The sequence below is a fragment of the Cyprinus carpio genome, chromosome A4 (assembly GCF_018340385.1).
Source record: "Cyprinus carpio isolate SPL01 chromosome A4, ASM1834038v1, whole genome shotgun sequence".
Taxonomy (NCBI): Eukaryota; Metazoa; Chordata; class Actinopteri; order Cypriniformes; family Cyprinidae; genus Cyprinus; species Cyprinus carpio.
This window is the reverse complement of record NC_056575.1, coordinates 16,969,361-16,992,418: the sequence shown is the minus strand read 5'-3', so window position 1 is coordinate 16,992,418 and position 23,058 is coordinate 16,969,361. Positions and strand designations below refer to the sequence as shown.

The 23,058-nt window shown below is 39.1% G+C and overlaps 1 protein-coding gene across 3 annotated transcripts in view; it reads right to left on the bottom strand.

Moving 5' to 3' along the window:
• Nucleotides 1-22,011, bottom strand: part of LOC109065022 (IQ motif and SEC7 domain-containing protein 3-like) — a 129,445-nt gene extending 107,434 nt beyond the window's left edge. The window contains exon 1 of one of the 3 annotated variants that reach the window (XM_042743354.1): nt 21,287-22,011. In XM_042743354.1, the coding sequence (XP_042599288.1) occupies nt 21,287-21,786 (500 nt within the window). In that variant the 5' untranslated portion in view covers nt 21,787-22,011. The remainder of the gene's footprint in view (nt 1-21,286) is intronic. The other 2 variants (XM_042743353.1, XM_042743357.1) reach the window with 2 other exon arrangements.
• Nucleotides 22,012-23,058: the final 1,047 nt, after the last annotated feature.

Genomic DNA, 23,058 nt, shown 5'->3' with positions numbered 1-23,058 from the left:
CGACGTATACGTAAAGCGATTGAAAGAACGGAAAGGAGGACTAAGTTCTCCAATGACAACTGGCAGTGCTACATTTGCTACAAGTGCCTGCACTTCAGCATCTGTCCATCTATCGCTGTTCATCAGACTTGCAAAATAATTTGACCAAATGTTTATAGTATGGTTACACGGCTTTTTAAATCACGGTGGGTGAGGGCGTTTTTGAACGCGTCTTGCCAATCAATGTATACTTACGTCACATGTAGTACCAGTAATGCTGGTTAGACCCTGCTCCGGAGAAGGACCTAATTTGGTTCTCGAAAATGGCAGTCCAGTACTAAAATCACAACCAGTTCCGGCGGTGCGAAAACGCCAAAAGGTGGGTAGCTCCACAATTAGTTCTAGTACTGTGAAAAGGTTCCCACGGTGCGAAAGGCCCTAATGTTTCTAGATCATTTTTTGTCACCCCTTTAAACCACATTCCTATCAAATAAACATAGGCCCTAATTCTAAATTCAACTCTACCACTAAAACCTGTAGGTACTGTAAATGAAAAAGGTAATTTAGGGTACTAAAATGTAAAACATCTTATACTTCATAATGCAAATATTAACAAAAATTTAAGACCAACTTTGTAACCAATCAAGGATAAAAAATATTCAAATCACAATGAACACATTCAATCTGAAAAATAACAACAGCAACAAACAAACAAACAAACAGTTTGCAATATGATGCTGCAATTCTAAGAAATAAAGTTGTAAATGTGAAAAAAAGATGCAGTCATGAGATATAAAACCATAATTTAGAGAAAGTCACAATTTTGAGAAATAAAGTCACAAATATGATATAAAACTGCAATTTGAGATGAAGTCAGCATTGTTAGATATACACTTGCAATTTCATGAAAACGAAATAAACAGAATGAAAGAACTGATTCACAGAAAATACTTTTTTTCTCTAATCAAACTCTCTATGTGTTATTCTAAATTAGAATAAGAAATGCAACAAGCAGGGCTATACCAGAGAACCTCCCCATCTTAATGCTTTCATATTCTAGATCTACAACTGCTACTGTGGTGTTCAACGGTGATTCACATATTATTCGGTTTGAAAACAAAGCAATCTATTGGCATCTGTACAATGTAAAGGCAGCATAGAATTCACTTTGGCTTACATACCACAAAATTATGTTTAAACAGAATTTCTTATGCACTACTGCATGCTCACAGTACTGAATTTTGTGCAAGAATGAGCAACGGTTGACAGTGACAAAGTCAGAGTTGATTTTTAAATATTTAATACAGTTTAGGAATGTTGCACCAAAACCCACAAAGATGTTGATCCATCCACATGTCCTACTTGGGGAAATAATGCTAAGCCTTAAACATTACATTCAGAAAAGACCAGAACACCCACATAGACGGAGACAAGCCACATGCAATATCGACTCAAGGCAAATTATGATGTTACCCTTTCAGTCGGTCACTCTTCCTACTCCAATGCCGACGAAAATGGGATTCGACCAATCTACTTCGGTGTAAAACCTAAACGAGCCAATGCTTGGCATCAATGCCAACCCGCTGATGCGGAGTATGTACACAGCAATCATTATGTTTTCGGCTCGGAGCTGAGCGTTAGTTTCTTCTTTTTTTGCTGTGAACCTGCTTACAGCTCTGAGAATGCAGACGGCGCTTCAGACTGATTATGGATTGCACACTTCAGGCTGCACTACCCCCTGTCGTGTCAAGCGGCCAATTCCCCTGTTTTCTTTAGAAAAAAAAATCTCTAAAAGAACATGGTGCGTCTTTGTCTAACGACGGATCGTCCTTATAATTAACCCTAAAGATACCTGGCAACGGGTGATGGTCACGATTGCTGCCTCACGTGTTGGGCACAGGGTTTTTTGGATTGTCAACAACTTTAAAGGTAAAAAGATGCATCAAGATGATGAATGAATCGTTCGGCAGGCCGAAACCAAAGTAGCACGGCGCGAATTAGTGGGTTGCAAACCCCGCAATAAATATCCTTTGCTTCTCCGATCCAGAGGAGCCACAGTTCCGAAAGAGCGTAGTGGTAGAAGCTAAAACAGTAGGGAGAGCTGTCACAAGATTTATAATGTTTAATTTGTTATTGGATGAGTTAATTGTGTTTCCCGGGCAAGAGGGTCGAACTAACAATTAACAACACTTCTATAGCACCCCATTTATTTCTTGCCCGGAATGCATGACGATTCACCAGGTCGTTCATTTTAAAAAACTCTGATACATTTTTTAAATTGCAAAGTTGTGATTCTCCCAGAGGAGCAGGTGTAGGAACAGTGTCCTAATGTACTGTGATAGCATTCGTCTAACATGAACAAGTCTATATGAACAATTTTCTGCCTTATTAACTAGGCACTAATACGGCAAAGTGGTTTACGATAAATGCCGCCACTGTAAGAAACGCCATATTATTGTTAGTTCATGCTAACCTGATGCATGTCCCAGACCCGGCCATTCGGTGACGTGGTCGAGAACTAATGTTAACAACTGAGACCTTATTGTAAAATGTTCTTGCTAAAGCATAAGTGAACTTTGAACTAAAAGTGGCGCTAAAGGGCTTGTAATAGAGAGCCCAAAATTAGCATAAGTTGAGCCTCTCTGTTATGAATGTATCAAATAATAATAAAACTAAAAGATCCAGTACCTGTATAATGTTATCAAGTTGCAAGTCTGAGAACTGTGCTAATTTCTTCAAATGCCTGTAGGCTCCTTAAACAAAGCAAATTCGCTTTATGGGACCATTTTGCGATTCAGGAAGGTCCCCCAAGTTCAGCGGTATTCAGACATGCACCGTTGCAGTTTAGAAATCGCAGTCTTAGGCGAAAAGACCCGATGAGTCATCACCACATGAACTGATGATGTAACAAAGAAGAGTTCTGTAAGGTCAGACCACTAAGGGCGATTAGCACAACGCAACTGCACTGCAGCACTGAACACATGTGCATGCAATCCACAGCTCAGATGTCAACTAAGTTGTTTCACTTTAATGAAGATATTTTTCTGGAAGCTAATTTCCTTTCTCATAAGATTAAGTTATAGGGTTTCATCTCTTGGCCACAGTAGGTATTTTAGCAAGTTTTGCATGGCATTATTAAAAAAGTTTTTCATAAACATGTAAAAATTGACATTTTTAAAATTCCATTTGGTGGTGCTTTTTTTCATCTTTAACCTTCCAGATGATTATAAATTGTATGGCATACTAAATCAGACATTTGGACAAAACATTTTTTTTTTTTTTTTTACTAATTAGACATTCCAAAAGCTGCTACCAACTTCCTAGTGCCCATGCTAAGAAATTATTGGGCCAAGAGTCAAAGGTTTAAGCTCTCCCATATACATAAAACATTGGTTAAATGCTCTCCCATATACATAAAACATTGGTTAAATGCCGCATCACTGCCAGTTGGTTAAATGCAAATAAATCTCATCTTCCTCAGTTGAACCATTATTTAAAAAAGGAATATTCATTCCTATGTTAAAAGGTTCTAGGTGACTGCGCCCAGGAGGGTGGGAAGCACCATCACTTTGGCAAGAGCACCGTCTACGAGAATTACGCCGTGAAGTGGACCATGTCTGGTCTTGGAGGAACGCGGAGGTTCTAAGTTGTGTAAGGGGGCAACAGACAAATAGACAAATAACAGTATGAAAGAAACAAACAAATAGGTGACAGAAAGTTGTGCTTTCCCTTTTCTGCAACAGACAACCCTCATAGGTGGGGCTGCGTACAGTAATGTATATCCAAACCCTCTTGGGACCTATATGCTATATATATAGCATATATATTCAGTATTAGAGCATGAAAATGTGCTCCAAAATAACAATTACAGAAAAATATGTTGTGAAATATAGTAGCAATGGTAAGACTGAGATAAGAAAAAGCTTAATTAATAAAAACAATATGTGAAAATATGTGGGGGAGCCGGCACTGAATGCATAAGAAAAAGCTTGTGGGGGAAAAAAGAAATCAATTTTATTAAAATTTGAAAGTGGTGTCTCTGTTAATGCCATTAGTGTGAAAATATGTGGGGGAAAAAAGAAATCAATTTTATTAAAATTTGAAAGTGGTGTCTCTGTTAATGCCATTACTGTCAATATGTCAGTGATGTTGCCATCAAATGTGTTACCGTCAATCTGTCATTGACACTATAATCTGCCATTACTGTCATACTGAAAGTGGTGTTACCATCAATGATAGTTTGTCAGTGAAATTACTTCCATATTGTTAGTCACATTACTGTCAGTGGCATTGCTCTCAGTTGTATTGGTCAGTCGCACTGATGTCGGTGATGCTCCAATCAGAGGCCTTGGTCTCAGCGGTGTCAGTAGCGTTACTTTCAAAACGTTGTCAGTTACGTTGCGTGATGCTCCAATCAGAGGCCTTGGTCTCAGCGGTGTCAGTAGCGTTACTTTCAAAACGTTGTCAGTTACGTTGCTGTCAGTCACATTGGCGTCAGTGGTGTAGCTGTCAGTAGCTTTCAGCTACATTGTTACTGCTGCCAGTTGCATTTTTACTGTAAATGGCAATTCTTTAAGTGGTGTTGCTGTCAACAGCATTGCTATCAGTAATGTCACTGTCAGTAGCATCACCAACAGTTAGTCTCGTTGCTGTAATTGACATTGCTGTCAGTTGTGTAGCTGTCGGTAGCATTACTGTCAGTCACATTGGTGTCAGTGGCACTGCTGTCAATAACGATACTGTCAGTGGCACTGCTGTCAGTGGTGTTTATGGCAGTCATTGGTGTCAGTGATGTAGCTGTCAACAGCATTGCTTTCAGTCATGTTGCTATAAATGTTGTTACTATCAAACTGTCACGGATATTGATGTCAGTGGTTTTACTGTCTTACTGTCAGTAGCATTGGTGTCAGTGGCATTACTGCCAAAGGCATTGTTGTCAGTGCTGTTGCTGTTTTTTCATACGGTTAGCAACGAGTATCATTGCTGTCAATGGCATTGCTTTTAGTCACACAATTATTCAGTATCAATGATAAAATTAATAATATACGGTTAACATAGAATTATATATATATATATTTCAGATGGAAGTGGTACAACAATGTGGCATTACACTTATCATATATATATGGTACAACAATGTGGCATTACACTTATTATTTGTGAGTGAGTCAGTGTGCAGTCATATATATATATATTTCAGATGGAAGTGGTACAACAATGTGGCATTACACTTATTATTTGTGAGTGAGTCAGTGTGCAGTCGCTATGTACAAACATGTGGCCGCTCTTCCTTTTAGAATTCCACTGCTGTTTGACCTTTCCCAATCACCATCTCTTTCTGTCTCTCTGTCCATTGGGTGCAGCAGGGACTGCTGCAAATGTTTGAAAGTCACCTTTGCATAGTCACCTTTTCACACCCTTCCCCCCACATTCCTGTCTCTGAGCACGTACGGTCCTGACTAATGATGTGCAAGGCTTTTTCAGATGCTGCTGCACAGACTTGGAAAAAAGGGAAAAGAAAAATGAAGCAATCTAAAAGCACTCAATAGAAAATGTGCTTTTCATGATTTGGGTTTCTGCCACACAAAAAGCCAGAGCCAGTCACCCTGTCATAACCACACAGACGTGCCTGGCATCCACACTGAGAAAATCCTAGCACCAGCACTAGGATTGAGAAACAAGAACTGATTTTTATTCATATATATACCAATATACCAATACTGGAACCGAATGATTATCATGATGTTTGGTTCTTGAGTGTCTGCATTTTTCTGCTGGTGTGGAATCAGCACTGAACTAAAACACTCTGACAGTCTTCTGTACAGTAATCTACATTTGTCACCGACACCAGGGCAAAATGAATCATGTTTTAGCTTAGTTGTGACCTTGCAGTCTGAACTGCAGGAAGAGAGAGAAAGAAAGGATGTCACAAAACAATAAAAAATATACATCACATCTTCTTTTGCAATGTGTCGCAAATGAATCAGCCAAAACAAACCACAAATTAGTTCATTCACTTGAATAAGTCTGAGCATTAGCTAAATTAACATGTGACTTACTCAATTCAAGTCTTTCTTCTGGTCATATCTGAATCTAACTTAACCAAAAACCATTGCTGTTATGTTGGTAAAGGTTTGTGAGAATTCCCTGTAATAACCAACTGGTTGTTGCAACGCTATCTCACGACCAATTCGAGGTGGCTAATTTGTATGAATTTGTACAACCGCGCTCGTACAATTTTATATGATTTGTCTAAACCCCAGTGTCAGGTAGGTTTAGGGGCAGGGTTAGGTGCAACTCGTAAAATACGTACGATTTGGCAAAAATAGTATGAATTTGTATGAGTGTGGTCATACAAATTCGTACAAATTAGCCACCTCATAAAATATGTACGAATCGGGCTGGTTGTTCATATGATGTTTAGTTAATAATACAGACACACAAGTTTTAGTGTAATGTAAAATATTTAAGTGTATATTTTATAATGTATAAAGTATTTACGGATATAAAATAATTAAATGTTACAAAATTAATGGTGTTTATGATTATTATAAACATACATTTTGTATCCATAATTTTCTGCAACACAGAAGTCGTTTGTCACTATAGGTCAATGCTTCTCAAAGTCCTGGCCTGCCTCCATTTCGTATTTTAAGAGCACTACTTTCCTAATTTGATAAACTGCTAAACTTGTAAATCATTTATTTAGTCTTATTTTATGTCTTACAAAATAAAATCAAAAATGAAATAAAAAACGATATATTTAACGACATCTTTCTCAACACATCTATCAAGACATCTACATAGCCTAATACATAGACAAATCACCCCACACAGTTCACAACTAATACCCATACATATCTTTTTTTTTATTATTATTATTATTACTTAGATTATGCCGGCCATTTGACTTATAGCAGTGTCCAAGTGTTTCCCATACATTTTGCATATACTATATCAAAACTGACTGGCACAAATAGCTAGATTTTCCAAGAGGCTTATAAGCCTACCTCATTGAAACATGGACACTGCACGTTTTAAAATTAAAAAGCAGCGCAGGTGTTTTTATATGAATGTATCTTTAAAAAGAACCAACCACCTTCAGAAAAGCTTCAATGTCATTTTCATTTCGTTACTGGGGAAACAGCTATATCTCCTGCTCCAACAGCGCCTCCTGGTGGCAGAGAATTAATTTGCATTTGCAAGTCAGTGGGTCAACAAACATAAACAAAAAGCATGTTTTGAGAAGGTGCTTACATTTTGAGCCATCTATTATTACTATGAATTAGGCTACTACTACTACTACTACTAGTTATTACCACCATGTACCCTGCAATAAACATGAAATGAAAAAAAAAGAAAATCAGCCCAAAAAATCAGCATCATATATCGGCCATCAGCTGCCCTGATTTCTAAATATCGTCATCAACCAAAGAAAAACCCATATTAGTCAACGTCTATTATAATAACCAATTGTTCCGATCCGAACCTTTGACACTGATGAAAATTCAGATTTGGACCTTTGAATGAAGACCATGAGAACCCCTGCTATAGGTAAATAATGAGAAGAATAACAGTACTATTTGTCCAACAAAGCAGTGTGTTTATGATTGTGATAATAAAAATAATATAATAAATACAATATAATAGTTTTCAATATCAAACAGACTATTTCAGAACAGCTAAAATAACTAAAAGCAGCTGACACCGGAAGCCTCACACATTCAAGTTACAAATGGACCAGCTCATTCTTACATTAAATTAGATGAATAATATAATTAGGATGAATTACTGAAAAAAAGTACAATAAATCATAACAATTTTAAGTGTAATATGACTGGCATACACTAGCTACAGCTTTCCTTCATTTCTATCTAACTTCACAGTCTTGGCACACACTGCTATCCTGTAGTTCCTCAGCTGCAGACAAATATGGAGAGAAATGGGGAGCCACTTAGGAGCCAAGGAGCAGACAGGGAGTTGGAGTATGCCAGGGGGAATATGCAAGTGTGTGTATTCATATTCATGGTAGATGTCAATGTGTGTGCGTAAAAGTACAAGTCAGATCACTTGGGTGAACACCTGTGTGTTCTGATTAAGGTGAGAGCTGGCAAAGTTGTGGGTCGCACTTGAGACAGCACTTCAGAGCCAGAGGGATGCCCAAGAGCAACCTGTACCTCAATAGCCCACTTCACACAGACACACACAAACACACAGGTTTGCAAGTTTACAAAATGAACAGATCTACATATGTATACTTCATGATTTTATCCCCAAAATGGAAAGTTTATTTTTAGGATCATTATGGTTATGGTAGTGGCTAATGTAGTTAACCAATGGAAACTTATTGTAAAGTGGTACCAATATTGCTTTAAAAAAACATTGAGCTGTGGTGCTCATGTGGACAACACAGGTTTGATCCGGACCCATACCATGCATTTATCAAATTATTCCTTTTTTTTCCCAATATTTTCCCATCCCTTCTTTACTCTCTGTGCCAATGAATAATGGGGGAAATATTAAATGAGTCTCATAAAATCAAATTACCACACCGATGTCAAATTAGTACAAACTTTAATTTCCTGGCTGTCATCACTCATCAGGAACATTTCTGAAAACCAGGCTTCCTCCACCTTCCCTCATGCCCTTATATCTTTCCATCACATCAATCCCATTTCAAGTAGAAACTTTTCCTCTCTCCCTGCAGGGACATGTGTTCTGAGCAGTACAGCCAAATTAGAAAAACAACTTGTCCTTATTTGAGAAAAAAAACTCCAAAACAGACTTGTGACCCCTTGTCCCTGGCAGAAAGTGAAGAGAAGAACCTGTCTGGAGTTGATTCAAATGCAGCTTTTAGAGCTGATGCCACTCGTAAGGAGAAGAGAACAAACTTTGAGGACATCTTTAAATATTCAGTGAGGAGAATCTGGAACTGGCACTGCTTTTTTTTTAACCTTCATAAACTTTTAGGTGTGGTGTAATTTCCACACCACTAGTGACACTGAAAAAAAATGGCAAAAATAATGACTGTAACTATACAAATATAAATAAGACCATAAGTATAATACATAATAACTGTACTGGCATATAATACAATACTTATCAAATTAAAGTATTTTAAGTGTACTTAAAGAGAGTATACTTTCATGACTGTTCCTTGATAATCTTAAGTACGCTTTTAAAATGTGCACTATGTAATGTCAAATTTCACTTAAAGTACATTTAAATCACTATTTATTAATAATATATTATTGTGCTTTAAACCTTAAATTATAATTTTAACTTTAGTAGCAACATTACATTTAAAGTTAATATATTTTAATGTACTCAATTGCAACATCATCATTACAAATGTGTAATATAAGTTTCAATAGAAATTACATTAAATACTACCACTTTTCATTACATTCGTCAGTTCCCTTTAACCAAATTTTTAAAAGACAGTTGAAGTAATTATGAAATTGCATATGAAGATGTTTAAGTGCTACTTGTGTGGGTTAAAACACTCAATTCAGTTAACCACATTTGATATTATTTTAAAACTATAATACTTTTTCATTTAATTGCAATTAACATGCAAGTAAGTGGAAAAAAAATATCATATTCAGTTTGCACTTGTCATAGCTTTACCAGCTCCTCAATTAATCTCACGCTTACCCAAGTACTGTTCAGCCACACTTGTCACAGATCATCACTGTAATTAAAGATACTATAAACACTCAGGCCAAATGGTCATTCATTGTCTGTACTTGCTTGCGTATGTCGTAACTGTTGGACTCTTTACTTACCTGTTTAGATTTACCTGACTCTCCCTCTTTGTTCTCCTCATTGCTACTTCTTCTCCATTGTCTTCTTGTCATCTTGTGAATACTGCTTGTGTTGTCTCCATGTTACCTAAAACCATAGACTGTCAGTTACTACACGCACTATTTATTTATCACTGCTGTACTCAGAGCCAGCCCTTCTTCTTTTGTTATCACCTTTTGTCTTTAGATAAAAGCCAAATCAATGACATAAGTCCAGACCAACATTATGGACTTAGCAGGGCATTCACACAGTGGACCATAATCATTACCACTACTGGATCCCACTGAGGAGCTTGTTAATGATCCTAGTTGAGATTTACTACAACCACACTCCAGAGCCCCAGATACCAGTGCTAATACACAAGCACTGCCGTCCTCCTTTACTACCTGTTTTGCCAGCCCCACGGTCAATCCAGCACCCTACTTTGATGTAGAGGAGGATTGCAGCGTTTTTTAACTTCAGAGTCCTCTAGTCCTGGAAATGTATCTGCAACAGTTCCTCACTGAGGTCCAAAAATCACCTACATCATCTTATTGCTCACTGGACAAGCCCTGCAGTGGGCCAATTTTTTGTGAAATGTGTCCAGCTTTATAGTGCAATCATTGGATGTATTCCTCAACCACTTCCATCAAGTTTTTGATATTCTGGCCAGCAAAGCAAAGCTTAATGAAAAACTTTACTATCTTCGTCAAGAAAAGAAACCAATCATCGATTATTCACTTCAGGCATGACTAAGGCTAACAGGCAGGGCCGGATACCATCCCTCTGGCTGCATTATACAGCATATGACAACCAGATGGGACTGGAAAACTTCATTCAACTCTCCATCTGGATGGGTCATCGACTGCAGTCATGTAGTATTAAAACAGCGACCTGCAATCCTTCCTCTTTGGTCACCCTCCAGAACCATATTTTGAGGCAATGCAAATGGACTTGTTTTGCCTTTCCCCAGGTAAATGACAATGACATGTGATGGAGAGGCTGTGTCTGTATTGAGGAGCTTGCAGCTTTCATCACTGAGTGTCATCACAGAGTGTCATTACAGAGTGTCCCATGAGATATTTAGTCATTTAATGTTGTGTGGTGAGATGTCTCTGTGCTGTATAATATTGACATGTAATGTCTGTTTTTGCTGTTTGTACATGATTAAAAGTTGTACAGCACAATGGTCAACTAACTGTTGTTTTTAATGGTGCTTTACAAATAAATTGTCTTGCCTTGTCATCATTAAACCACTTCCTAAGATAAATTCTCCACCACAAACTTTAGTATTGATTTTCTATCTCCTATACAGTTACAGCACTCCTTGACTCAGGAGTGGCCAGAAACGTTGTCTCCAGGAATCTCTGATGTCAGCTCTCCCAATGATCCCTTGCAATCTGAAACTCCCCATCCACTCCATTGTGGGCAAAACCCTGGACCATGATACCATTTCCCACTGTACAGCCACACTCCAACTTCAGCTAGGGTGTACTGTACCTATCAGGAAATCACCATTTTTCTGGTACTGGAGAGCTTGCCTGCTAACGTCATCCTGGGACGTCTTTGGGTTCAACATCATTCTCCTTGACTGTTGTGGGCTACTGTAGAGATCCTCAAGTGGGGTGAACAATGCCTCCAAAGATTGTTCATCTGCCTCAGCATCATCCTCAAAAATCCCTTGTGGAGAACAAAGTCAAGTCAAGTCAAGTCAAGTCTGCTTTATTGTCAATTCTTCCACATGTACAGTACATACATACAGAGAATCGAAATTGCATTACTCTCAGACCCCCGGTGCATACAGATAACACTAACAGTAGAGCCTAAAAAATCTAGATCAAATATAAAATATAAGATATAACTATACAATAAGGGAATGTAAAAAAGACATATAATAAAAAAATAAAATAAAAATAAAGTTAAATAAAAGCAGCGCAAGGCACATGGCAGATAGAGTGCAAACCAGTGAACAAACAGTGCAGATAAAAAGATTTTAATGCATAAAGAAAAGCTTATTTAGTCTGATTAAAGTGACAAAAGGGCTCAAGAGCAGTTATTTTATTTAAACTGACTGATGAGGTGGTAGAATGACGTCAGTTCCATGGTGAATGAGGTAGTGAGCAGACCAATGCTGCACAAAGTGACTGGTGCATGTCATCGAATGTTAGAGGGAGGGGGTGGAAGGACCTGGGGATGTGGGATCTGGGGGGAAGGTTCATAGTTCAGTGGTGCCTGGGGCAGAAGAGGGAAGGGGTAGCAAGTTCAGGAGCGAGTTCAGCTTCCTGATAGCCTGATGAATGAAGCTGTCCTTCAGTCTGCTGGTCCTGGCCTGGAGACTCCGCAGTCTTCTCCCTGATGGCAGCAGACTGAAGAAGCTGTGTGATGGGTGAGTGGGATCACCTGATCAATGCAGACAGCTTTACGGGTGAGACGGGTTCCGTAAATGTCCTGGAGGGAGGGGAGAGAAACACCAATGATCTTCTCAGCTGCTCTCACTATGCGTTGCAGAGTCTTCCGGCAGGACACGTTGCAGGCGCCATACCACACAGTGATGCAGCTGGTCAGAATGCTCTCGATGGTGCCTCTGTAGAAGGTGTACATGATGGGGGGTGAGGCTCTGGCTCTCCTCAGTTTGCGGAGGAAGTAGAGACGCTGCTGTGATTTCTTGGCCAGTGCTGCAGTGTTGTCGGTCCAGGAGAGGTCCTCTGTGATGTGCACAACCCAGGAACTTGGTGCTGCTCACTCTCTCCACAGTCGCACCGTTGATGGTCAGAGGAGCATGGTGAGTGTGCGCTCTCCTGAAGTCAACAACAATCTCCTTCGTCTTCTCCACGTTCAGAGAGAGATTGTTGTCACTGCACCACCTGGCCAGGCGGCTCACCTCGCTCCTGTAGTTTGTCTCATCTCTGTTGCTAATGAGACCCACTATAGTTGTGTCATCCGCAAACTTAATGAAGAGGTTGGAGTTGTGTGACGGTGTGCAGTCGTGGGTCAACAGAGTGAAGAGGAGGGGGCTCAGCACACATCCTTGGGGGGCCCCAGTGTTCAGTGTGATGGTGCTGGATGTGTTGCTGCCGACACGTACTGCCTGAGGTCTTCCAGTCAGAAAGTCCAACAGCCAGTTGCACAGCAAAGAGTTGAGCCCCAGCTCGACCAGTTTGTGAATGAGCTGTTGAGGGATGATTGTGTTGAATGCTGAACTGAAGTCTATGAACAGCATTCTGACGTATGAGTCTTATTTCTCTAGATGTGTGAGTGCTGAGTGGAGGGTAGTTGAGATGGCATCATCGGTCGACCGGTTTGACCGATATGCAAACTGGAATGGGTCCAGGGAGGGGGGAGGCCAGACTTGATATGGTGCATGACTAACCTTTCGAAGCACTTCATGAGGATGGGAGTAAGTGCAACAGGACGGTAGTCATTGAAGCAGGATGGAGATGGCTTCTTCGGGACTGGAATGATGGTGGTAGCTTTGAAGCATGTGAGAACAACAGCCTGACTAAGTGAGATGTTGAAAATGTCAGTGAAGACATAAGAGAGTTCTGCTGCACAGCCTCTCAGTACACGCCCAGGAATGTTGTCAGGTCCCGGAGCTTTGCGTGCATTGATCCTGCTGAATGATCTCCTCACGCTGTCCAGGGTCAGCGTCATCACCTGGTCACCGGGAGGAGGTGGAGTCTTCTGTGCAGTGGAGCTGTTTTGTGCCTCAAAGTGAGGGAAGAAGGTGTTCAGCTCATTCAGCAGAGAGATGTTGCTGTCACAGGTCCATGGTGGGGGCTTGTAGTCCGTAATGGTCTGTATCCCCTGCCACAGGCTCTGAGTGTCTCTGCTGTCACTGAATTGATGGGCTATCCTCCTGGAGTACTGTCTCTTAGCCTCTCTGATGCCACGGGATAGGTTGGCCCTGGCTGTTCACAGGCCCACCTCATCACCAGCTCTGAAGGCAGCGTTCCGCGTCTCCAGGAGTCTGTAGACCTCCCCTGTCATCCACGGCTTCTGGTTGGCCCGGACAGTGGTGGTTTTTGTGACTGTTACATCCTCAATGCACTTGTTGATGTAGGCAGTGACAGTCTCTGAGTACTCCTGGAGGTCAGTGGTGTTATTGTAAGTGCCAGCCTGCTTAAACATATTCCAGTCAGTTGTATCAAAGCAGTCTGGAAGAGCGTCTGACGACCCTTCCGGCCACACTTGAATCTGTTTCTGAACTGATTTGGCGACTTTAACGAGCGGTCTGTATGCAGGCATTAGCATGACAGTGATGTGGTCTGAGGCACCGAGGTGGGGGAGGGGGAGGGCTTTGTAAGCTCCTCTCTGTAGCAGAGGAGCTCCTCTCTGTAACCTCCTCTCTGTAACCTCCTCTTTGTAAGCTCCTCTCTGTAACCCTTCTACATCAGCGCTACATCTGTTGCCCACATGCTGAGAGCCAGGTAGATGTCCCCAGCGAATATTATCCATAGCTCGACATCTTCAGTCCACAAAGGGCCACCCCACTTTCTCCACATAACATGCCAGTAATCTCTTGCCATGTCTACCCCTGCCCAAAGGATGAGTCTATCCCCTGTCATTACCAGAGCAGATGGCCATGGAGGACTACGTGGAAGAGGATCTAAAACAGGGATACGTCCACCCTTCCAAACACCATGTTGTTTCAAATTTCTTCTTCCTGCCTAAGAAGAATGGAGCACTGCATAGATTATTGAGCCCCTAACTATACTACTATCAAATATTTTTCTAATTTCATTAATTCATTCATTACTATCTATCTCTCTCTCTCTCTCTCTCTGTATTGAAAGTTACTACAAAGTTAAATTTTTAGGAGTTAGCTGGTCAGGACTCCCACTAATTAATTTGATTAACCATCTATTTTGATGATCCACTTTTTGCCAATAGTTTAAAGAATGCTTGTGTTAGTAATGGATATGTGTCCTCAAGAAGGCTGTGTCAAGCCAAAACATGTTGATTGACGTTGAACCACACAAGTGCCTTGGAATATTTTAGTTAATTTATTTAATATTATAATCAAATTCCGTTATCCATTTCCCCTGGCCCCTGCCACATTGGAACAATTCCATGGGGCAAGAGCATTTTCAAATCTGTACCTACAGAGTGCATACAACCGTGTTTGAATATGGAAGGAGGACAAGTGGAAGGCCAACTTCGTCATGCCAAAAGGACCTGGTAATGAATACCAGGTGATGCCATATGGGTTGGCCAGTGCCCTCCGTATTCCAGAACTTTGTGAACAAGATGTTCCAGGAGTATCTCCATTGGTTTGTCATCATCTACGTACATTAATTATATCCAGATTTACTCCTGGAATCCAACTGGCCATTGTCACTACATGACTCTCGTTTTGGAAAAGCTAAGAGAGCACCAGCAGTTTGAAACATGTTCTCCCTGCCATCCACACACTTACTTGGATATATCAACAGCCAAGAGGGAATTCAGATTGACCAGGGGAAGAAGGGGAAGTTGCTCAGTCCTGTCCACAACCCACCACAGTCAAAGCCCTGTTCTTTACGCAGTTTAACTGTCATGTCACCTACCATCCAGAGTCCAAAAATACCAAAAAAAAAACAAAAAACAAAGTGAAAGTGATGTGACATACAGCCAAGTATGGTGACCCATACTTGGAATTCGTGCTCTGCTTTTAACCCATCCAAAGTGCACACACACAGTAGTGAACACACACACCGTGAACACACACCCGGAGCAGTGGTCAGCCATTTTATGCTGCTGCGCCCGGGGAGCAGTTGGGGGTTCGGTGCCTTGCTCAAGGGCACCTCAGTCGTGGTATTGAGGGTTCAAAGCAGGCACCCTCTCAGGAATCCATGTTCCTTCCATACCACCCTTTGAACTTGAACCCATCCTTACAAGTTCCTTGACTGTAAGCCCGATTCAGTGGTACCTGGACCCCAGAATCATGCTGCTCTGCTGGGTTGTCCAGAGGGTTTGACTTTCCTTCCATCTTCACTCTGCTGTCAACTTATAGACTTCCTGGGCTTGGTTCATCCTAGCATGCAGCAAACCCTCTTGCTCATCCGAAACCACTACTGGTGGCCCAGTATGTCTAAGGCTACTGTCACAGTTACACCAGGATCCCCCTTCCCATCACAATCTATGTTATACTCACGCTCACCCGAGTACACTATAAGGACAAGGACAATATAAACACTCTCTACTTACCTGTTTGGACTTACCTGATTATCCCTCTTTGCTCCATCATCTCCTCGTTGCTTGAGTATTCTTTGTGTTCTGTCCACACTACCTGCAACCAAAGTTCACATCCTGTCTTCTGTGACAAGTATATTCTTTTAAAGTATAGTATTTCTGTAATAAGTACTCTTTAATATACACTACTAATAAAAAGTTTGGGATCACTTGGAAATGGGCTTGTTTTCCATGAAAACACGCATGAATTTAGTTTCAATAGTCAATTTAGCAAATGAAAAGGACATGTAGTCATTGTCAGAGTTAGAAATAATGATTTTATTTGAAACAATGAATGTGTACTGTACTTCAAACTTTGCTTTCATCAAAAAAAGCCACCTTATGCAGCACAGTCTGGCAGATCTTTGGCATTCTAGCTGTCAGTTTTTCAAGGTAATCTGATGAGATTTCATCCCATGCTTCCTCGAGCATCTACCACAAGATGGACTGGCTTGATGGACTCTGCTCCCACAACAGCTGTTCTATGAAGGGAGTAGTTCACAGCATGGTAAGATATTTTAAGTTTCCTCACAATTTCTCACATTGAATAGCCTTCATTTCTAAGCACATCAATAGACTGGCGTGTTTTCAAAAAAAGTTATTTCTCACTGGCCATTTTGAGCCTGTACACAAATCTACAACTCCTGACACTCCAGATACTACACTAACCTAAAGAACTCCACTTTTATTGCCCCCTTAATCAGTACAACAGATTTCAGCTATGCTTGCATAATTTCAAAATGGTTTTCTAATCATCAATTACCCTTTTAAAACGATTCACTTGGATTAGCAAACATAACACGAGATTGCAACAGGGGACTGATGGTTGCTGATAATAGGCCTCTGTGTGACAATGTAGATCTGGTGAAAATGTGATGTTTTTGGAAAACAAGTAAATTTTCAAATGATCCCAAACTATATATTAGGCGTGTTTCCTCTGAGGAGGCAAGGGAAGTGCCTCCTCAAAATATTGGTTGAGGGAAAAAAGTTGTAGTACAAAAATATAACAATGCCAATATTACAAAATATAACATTAAAAAGTCAATCAATCACTAATTTTTCAAAAGATTCAAAAGAACATTGTCCAACAGCGACACCAGCAGGTAAAGTTACAGCAGCATTGCGTTTTAACAGAAGCCCTAAAGCTTGCGTGAGTTTGGGGAGGTGGGGTAATTTAGAACGAAGGGGGTAAAGTCACGTGAAAGAAGGGAAAGCCTCCATCGTGATATGATTGGATTGGCTGTAATTGTTTCATGCGATAAATTCCGCCTCTTGTATTTGTGCTCATTAGTGAATCAGTCTGAATTAACAATATAATGGTGTTAATGGGAATACACATTTTAAAAAGTAAGTTAACAACTCACACACTTAGACATAACCACTTTATGTTAAAATAAGACTTAAAATGGCATGAAAACATGTGGGAGCATGGGCGTAGAATACACAAGGTATGCGGGGAACGTGTCCCCCCACATTTAATAAAACGTAAATTCGTCCCCCACAGTTTTTTGGGCAAGTGTGTTCAAGTAGAGACCAGTGTGAATAAATCTAGATTTACATGCAAAGAGACAAGATGGTCTTTGGATGACCTGGCATTTTTTTGCGTATACAAAAGTGAACATTTCAGAGCGCCAAACATTTTCATGCAGTGTATGTTTCTTTCATATTCGAAGCCGGAGGCTGCTCTCATGCAGAAAGGCCAATTTGGTCATTTTGGTTGCATAGCAAAAGACAGATGTATAAATGATATATGTATGACAACAAAATTTAAAACAACAAATATTTCAGTAATATTAATTACAGTCAGAGGAGTTCTCCATTTAGAACAGTTACCGATTTTAGATTGCATTTCATGGTATTCAATTATGAAAAAAACTTAGGTACTGTCTAGGGTTTTATTGCATATTTGGACATGCTGCTTCACAGTATATTCTTAGCATTCCAATCATTCTGTGTTCCTGGATATTTCAGCAAACACAGATGCCAAATACAACAGATGGCGTTGAAACCTGAGCGCATGTGTGCTTTGAGGTCTGTGACATCAGCTGAGAAATAGATTAAGCTGCTGACTGGAAAATATTGGCCTACAGATATGTAGGCCTCAACTAACAATTAGCATATGCATTATTCAAATTAATTACTCATATAAAACAAAACCCCTAAAAACCCCTATAACACAAAACACCAAAAAAAATGTTAAAAAAAAAAAAAAAATAAATAAATAAATAAATAAATATGAACACTGCCTTATAAAACATGCTGGCGAAGAGATGTAGAAGAACATATGGATATCAGTTTTTCTGGACATGCATTCAGAAATATCACATCTTTTTAAAGTAGGCCATCTGCCATTCAATGTGTAATGCAAGAAAATCACATCTGCCCAGCAGTTACACCAGACTCTTATCGAGATCTTAAACAGTTTTGGCCTTCAAAATGTCTCACTGGTAAAGGAAATGTTGATGATGCCAAAGGTTGTGGTTGAGTATAAACTGGAAGCATCCAGTCTAACCAACATTCCCTGTGGCTTATTTATTTAATCCTTCCATTTTAACCTTTGAGTGTGATTTATGACTGCCATTAATCTTAGGCTGCACATTAATTCCACAGCACGCAGGTTCGTCTGACCTGTGCCCTTTCAGATCCCAGCTGCGGTGACTCATTGTGACATCTGGTATATGCAAAAAAAATAAAATAATCCATATCCTTCTTAAGTGGATGGTTTTAAGGAGATAAAGCCTCAAATCAGAGATAGAGCCTAACTCAAAACAACTCAGATGTGTCAGATTCATAAATTCAAAGCAAGTATGTGTTGCATTCTCAGTTTTTCTTAAACCAGAGCTATTGTGGACATTTCTGTGGTCAGTTTTCACTTTTCAATGTTTGAAGAGAACCTACCGAATAAGTTACAGGTACATCTTATAAATATGTTCACATCCATCTAGGTGAATAACGTCTGGCATCTGTGCTATCGAAATATCCAGTGAGTGCCGCTGAAAGGTTAATGCTTTGTTGTATTTGAAAATAATGCACAACCTAAACTAATCCCTTCCCTAAATCTGACCAACAGTGTTTACAAAAGCAAACGTGGTATCAAAACTCATTTGCTGAAGTAGCCATGCCATGTAAGCTTCCTTTGAGCTCTTTTCATGACTTTTGTTTCACAGGACTCATACCGAAAGCCTCCACACTGCAAGTGTAATGCTGTACCAGGTGATTGCCTTTGCAAGTTTATTATGTAAAAAAAAATAATAATAATCATACACACAGTATGAAACTGATCATGCATTGTATATATATAAAATCTCAATAATCAATTTATATGTGTCACTGTTAAATTTGTATGAAAAGGAATAAAATCTGTTTTTGTTTTACTGCCGCTAGTGTTTATTTTAGGTGCGAAGTTTAGAAATTTATAAAAGCACTTTTATTAAATCTCCTGGTACAATTTAGTGTTATTTGATCTGTAATGTTGTTCTCATCATGTTTACAATCAATTTTAGGGTTTTAGTATTATATTGTCATGGCAACAAAATTGTATTGGATAAAATGTTACACAGAAAAGGTAAGAAAGTGATTTTGTCACACTTAAATTTTGTTACGATGCGTATTGTTTATGTCCTGTGGCTATACTATTAAAACAGTGAGTATTTTACAGTTTATGGAGTCTTCCGCAAGTGCCTCACTGTAAGGCAGTTTTTCTTTAACTTTTTTTTTAAGAAAAGGAGCAACAAATCAAAATTCAATTACTGTTGTAATTAACATTATCCCGTAAGTGCTGTCGACTAGGTTTATACTGAACTCTGAATATCTCTTTAATATCTTATATTACTCTTATAACTTTCTACAGTATTCACTTTATTTTTGTCCTAGATTTTATCTTAATCAGATTGCGAGTTAATACCTAAAGACAATTACTTTACTATCTCACTTTCAGATTGTAAGTGTCATCAGTCCAGTTACACCACAACATCATAGCCAGATAAAACCGGATATTATTTGTTCAGCAGATTCGTAGAAAGTACCCTAAAATAGGCCTTTGATATTAAAGAGGATTTACTGAGGCAATCTGCATGGGTTGGTTTTCTGTGAGTTGGGTTGACAAAAGCCAGTCAGTGTGTTAAAACACCCAGGAAATCTATAGAGTACACTCACATCCAGTCGACTGTCTGTGTATCATTAATATTCATTATCTGCAGAAGTGTGCGTAAAGCAATCAAATCAAATATTTCTACTTCTTTGTTACATTAAAGCTTGCCTCTTACTGTGTAATTTCACATAAGTACTGAATAATTATGAACACTGTGTTTAATATGTGATTACAGATAAGAGGTTTTGTAATGACACATTGTTAGTGTTACTGTATGTCATCTTTATAAATACTGTATAAATACCTGTATTGGAACGTTTCCCTGCTACAGGAAATTACAGGTGTGCTACGGAGGATTTAAAAGGTTAAAATTTCATTCTGCAAGGATATTTTATCCTCTTGGTGATCATAATTAGCATGTTGGTTCTGAAAATACTAGTTATTGCTTTGTGATATTTTGGAGTTCTACCAATTTATCAAAACTGTTATTGATAGAATGTTTCAGCTGATTCACACACACATAAAATTAGAACAGGAATTATGTAAACTTTGGTACATTTTCTACACTCTAAAATGTTTTGTCAGGTTTAGCTGCTGCTAATTCTTCATGTGGTAGTATCTTAATATACTGGTTATTCAAATTATCAAATTATTCAAAAATCATCATCATTTTTAACAGTCAGATAAAAATAGCTCCTTAAAGCTTAATGTCTTGATTTAACAACTTAACATATTTTTTAGACAATTCATTTACATTATACATATTCTCTATATATAATACTTTATAAAGGTATTTAATGCCAATACACTGTAATACAATGTTTATTTAATACCCTGATTGTAATACATATAGTAAAATTATCCATCCTTGTGTCCTCCAAGTGTTATACTGTAAGTATTATATACCTGTTTAATACTTTCACTGTTTTTTTTTTTTTTTTTTTTTTACTCTATAACTCAATTTTGCATGGTTTATAATTGTTATTTTCTGATATATGAAGCATTTTGAGCTTCATTTGCTGTTTGAAAGCTGCTTAAAATGAAATGCATTATTATTAGATAGAATGTAGCTATCAGTGAAAATGTGAATATTTATAGTTATAACTGCATTCCCCCCTTAGCGAATAGACTGTGTAATGTACCGATTTCTGAAACCATACAAATGCCGCATGATTTCCCGGTAATAGAGTGTGTTCGTTTGTCAGTGCGATTTTTACTCACTCCGCTTTCCTGGCGAGTCCAACGGACCGGCACAGTGTCGAAGGAGTCTGCGGAACCAGAGACTTGCAGGACGGGCTCCTCTTCTCGTCCTCCGCGGACTCCGGGCTGGACTGGGTCGCTTTGAGAGTCGGCGGGGATGTCGGTACAAGCTGCAGGTGCTGTGGGTGATGGATGGGAGCTGCTGGAGGATGCTGCGGCTGTTTGGACGGATGCTGCTGCGGCTGGGCTTGACCGTGTGTCGCCGAATGCTGGTGCGGATGAGCGGCCGGCTGAGGGCTGCTGGTCCGCGGGGATGGGTGGTGATGGTGGTGCGGATGATGGTGGTATTGATGCGGATCTCTCAGCTGACGGTTCTCGCCGATCAGATCCTCAACCTTCCTCTCCAGCTCGTCGATCCGTTGCCGCTGGGTTTGAATCAGACTCTGCTGGTTTTGTACAATAGTGGTCAGTTCTTTGAGATAAAGCACGGCTTTCATTGGGTTATCCAGCAAGCTCTCCATTACTGTAATCTCAAAGCTTCAAGCCTGCTGTATCAGGATGGAGCAGGAGTCTTCTGGATGCAGAGAACGTGCTGTGGCGTGCTGATGCTCTAAGGATGCGAGTGATGGTCCTGGTGCAGGGGAGACTGGGGGAGGAGCTGCGGAGGGTGATGATGTCAACGCTCTGGCCAATCACAGAGAAGGATGTTTGCACGCAGTACACAGTTTCCAACAGTGACATCAATTTTGAAGATGCACTAAGTTTTCATGCTCCTGTCGTATTTACCTTAATATACCCTGAAACAGAAATAGACATCTAACGTCCTTTAAAAAGAGAACTTAGCCTACTGCAGAAAAATTACATTTACATTATACTTTAACAAAATATACCTAAACCACCGTATGTGCGTTTTTTATACCTTGAAATATAAGTTTCAAAATCATTGTGATGATAGCTGATAGCTTCTAATAAGGCAAAAGTCTTCTGTTTCACCCACCGGAAAGACTACAGGTTTATTTTTTATTATTATTGTTGTTATTGTTTTGTTTTGTTTTGTTTGTTTGTTTGTTTGTTTTGTTTTGTTTGTATGTTTTTACTGCAGAATATTTATGATAAACTAAAATAATGCTTTAATGTTATTTCAGTTGAAAGCTGGCCTATTTGTATCAAAATATTATTGCAAATTAGTTGCAAAACAAGCTGCAATTTAGTACATTTAAAATGTATTAACTTTAAATGCAATAGCAAATAACACTGCATATAAAATTATAATCAAGTACCTTACAAGTGATTTAATATGTTAGTCAATACATCAAAATAAGTTTATTTTTTAAAGCGTAGCAAAAGATTATAGTTATGAAAAAAATCATTTGACATTATTGCAGTGTTTAAAAACATAAATACTCTATAAGTCTAATATAATTTTTATAGTTCTTTTAGGCAAATTCCAATTCAGTATCAATCTCTGTGACTTAAGTCCAATAGCAGGAAGTCCTTTCGTCTTCTCCTATACACTGTTGTGTACAGTCTTCTTTACTGTCTTTTCTGTTTTATCTCCCCCAATTTAATTTAATTTTATATTTATTCAGTTATTTTATTTTTCCAAACATTTTATATTTTGTTTGAAGTCAAATCTCTGTTTATCTTCCCTCTCCTTATCAACAGCTTAAATATATGAGTCAGGCTGTCCACCACATTTCTGCTTTCTTCCAGAGCTTAAATCTGAGTCACTCTAACAGCTCTAACAGCTGCTGTTTGATTATGAGGTTCATCGTTATGAATCATCATATTAT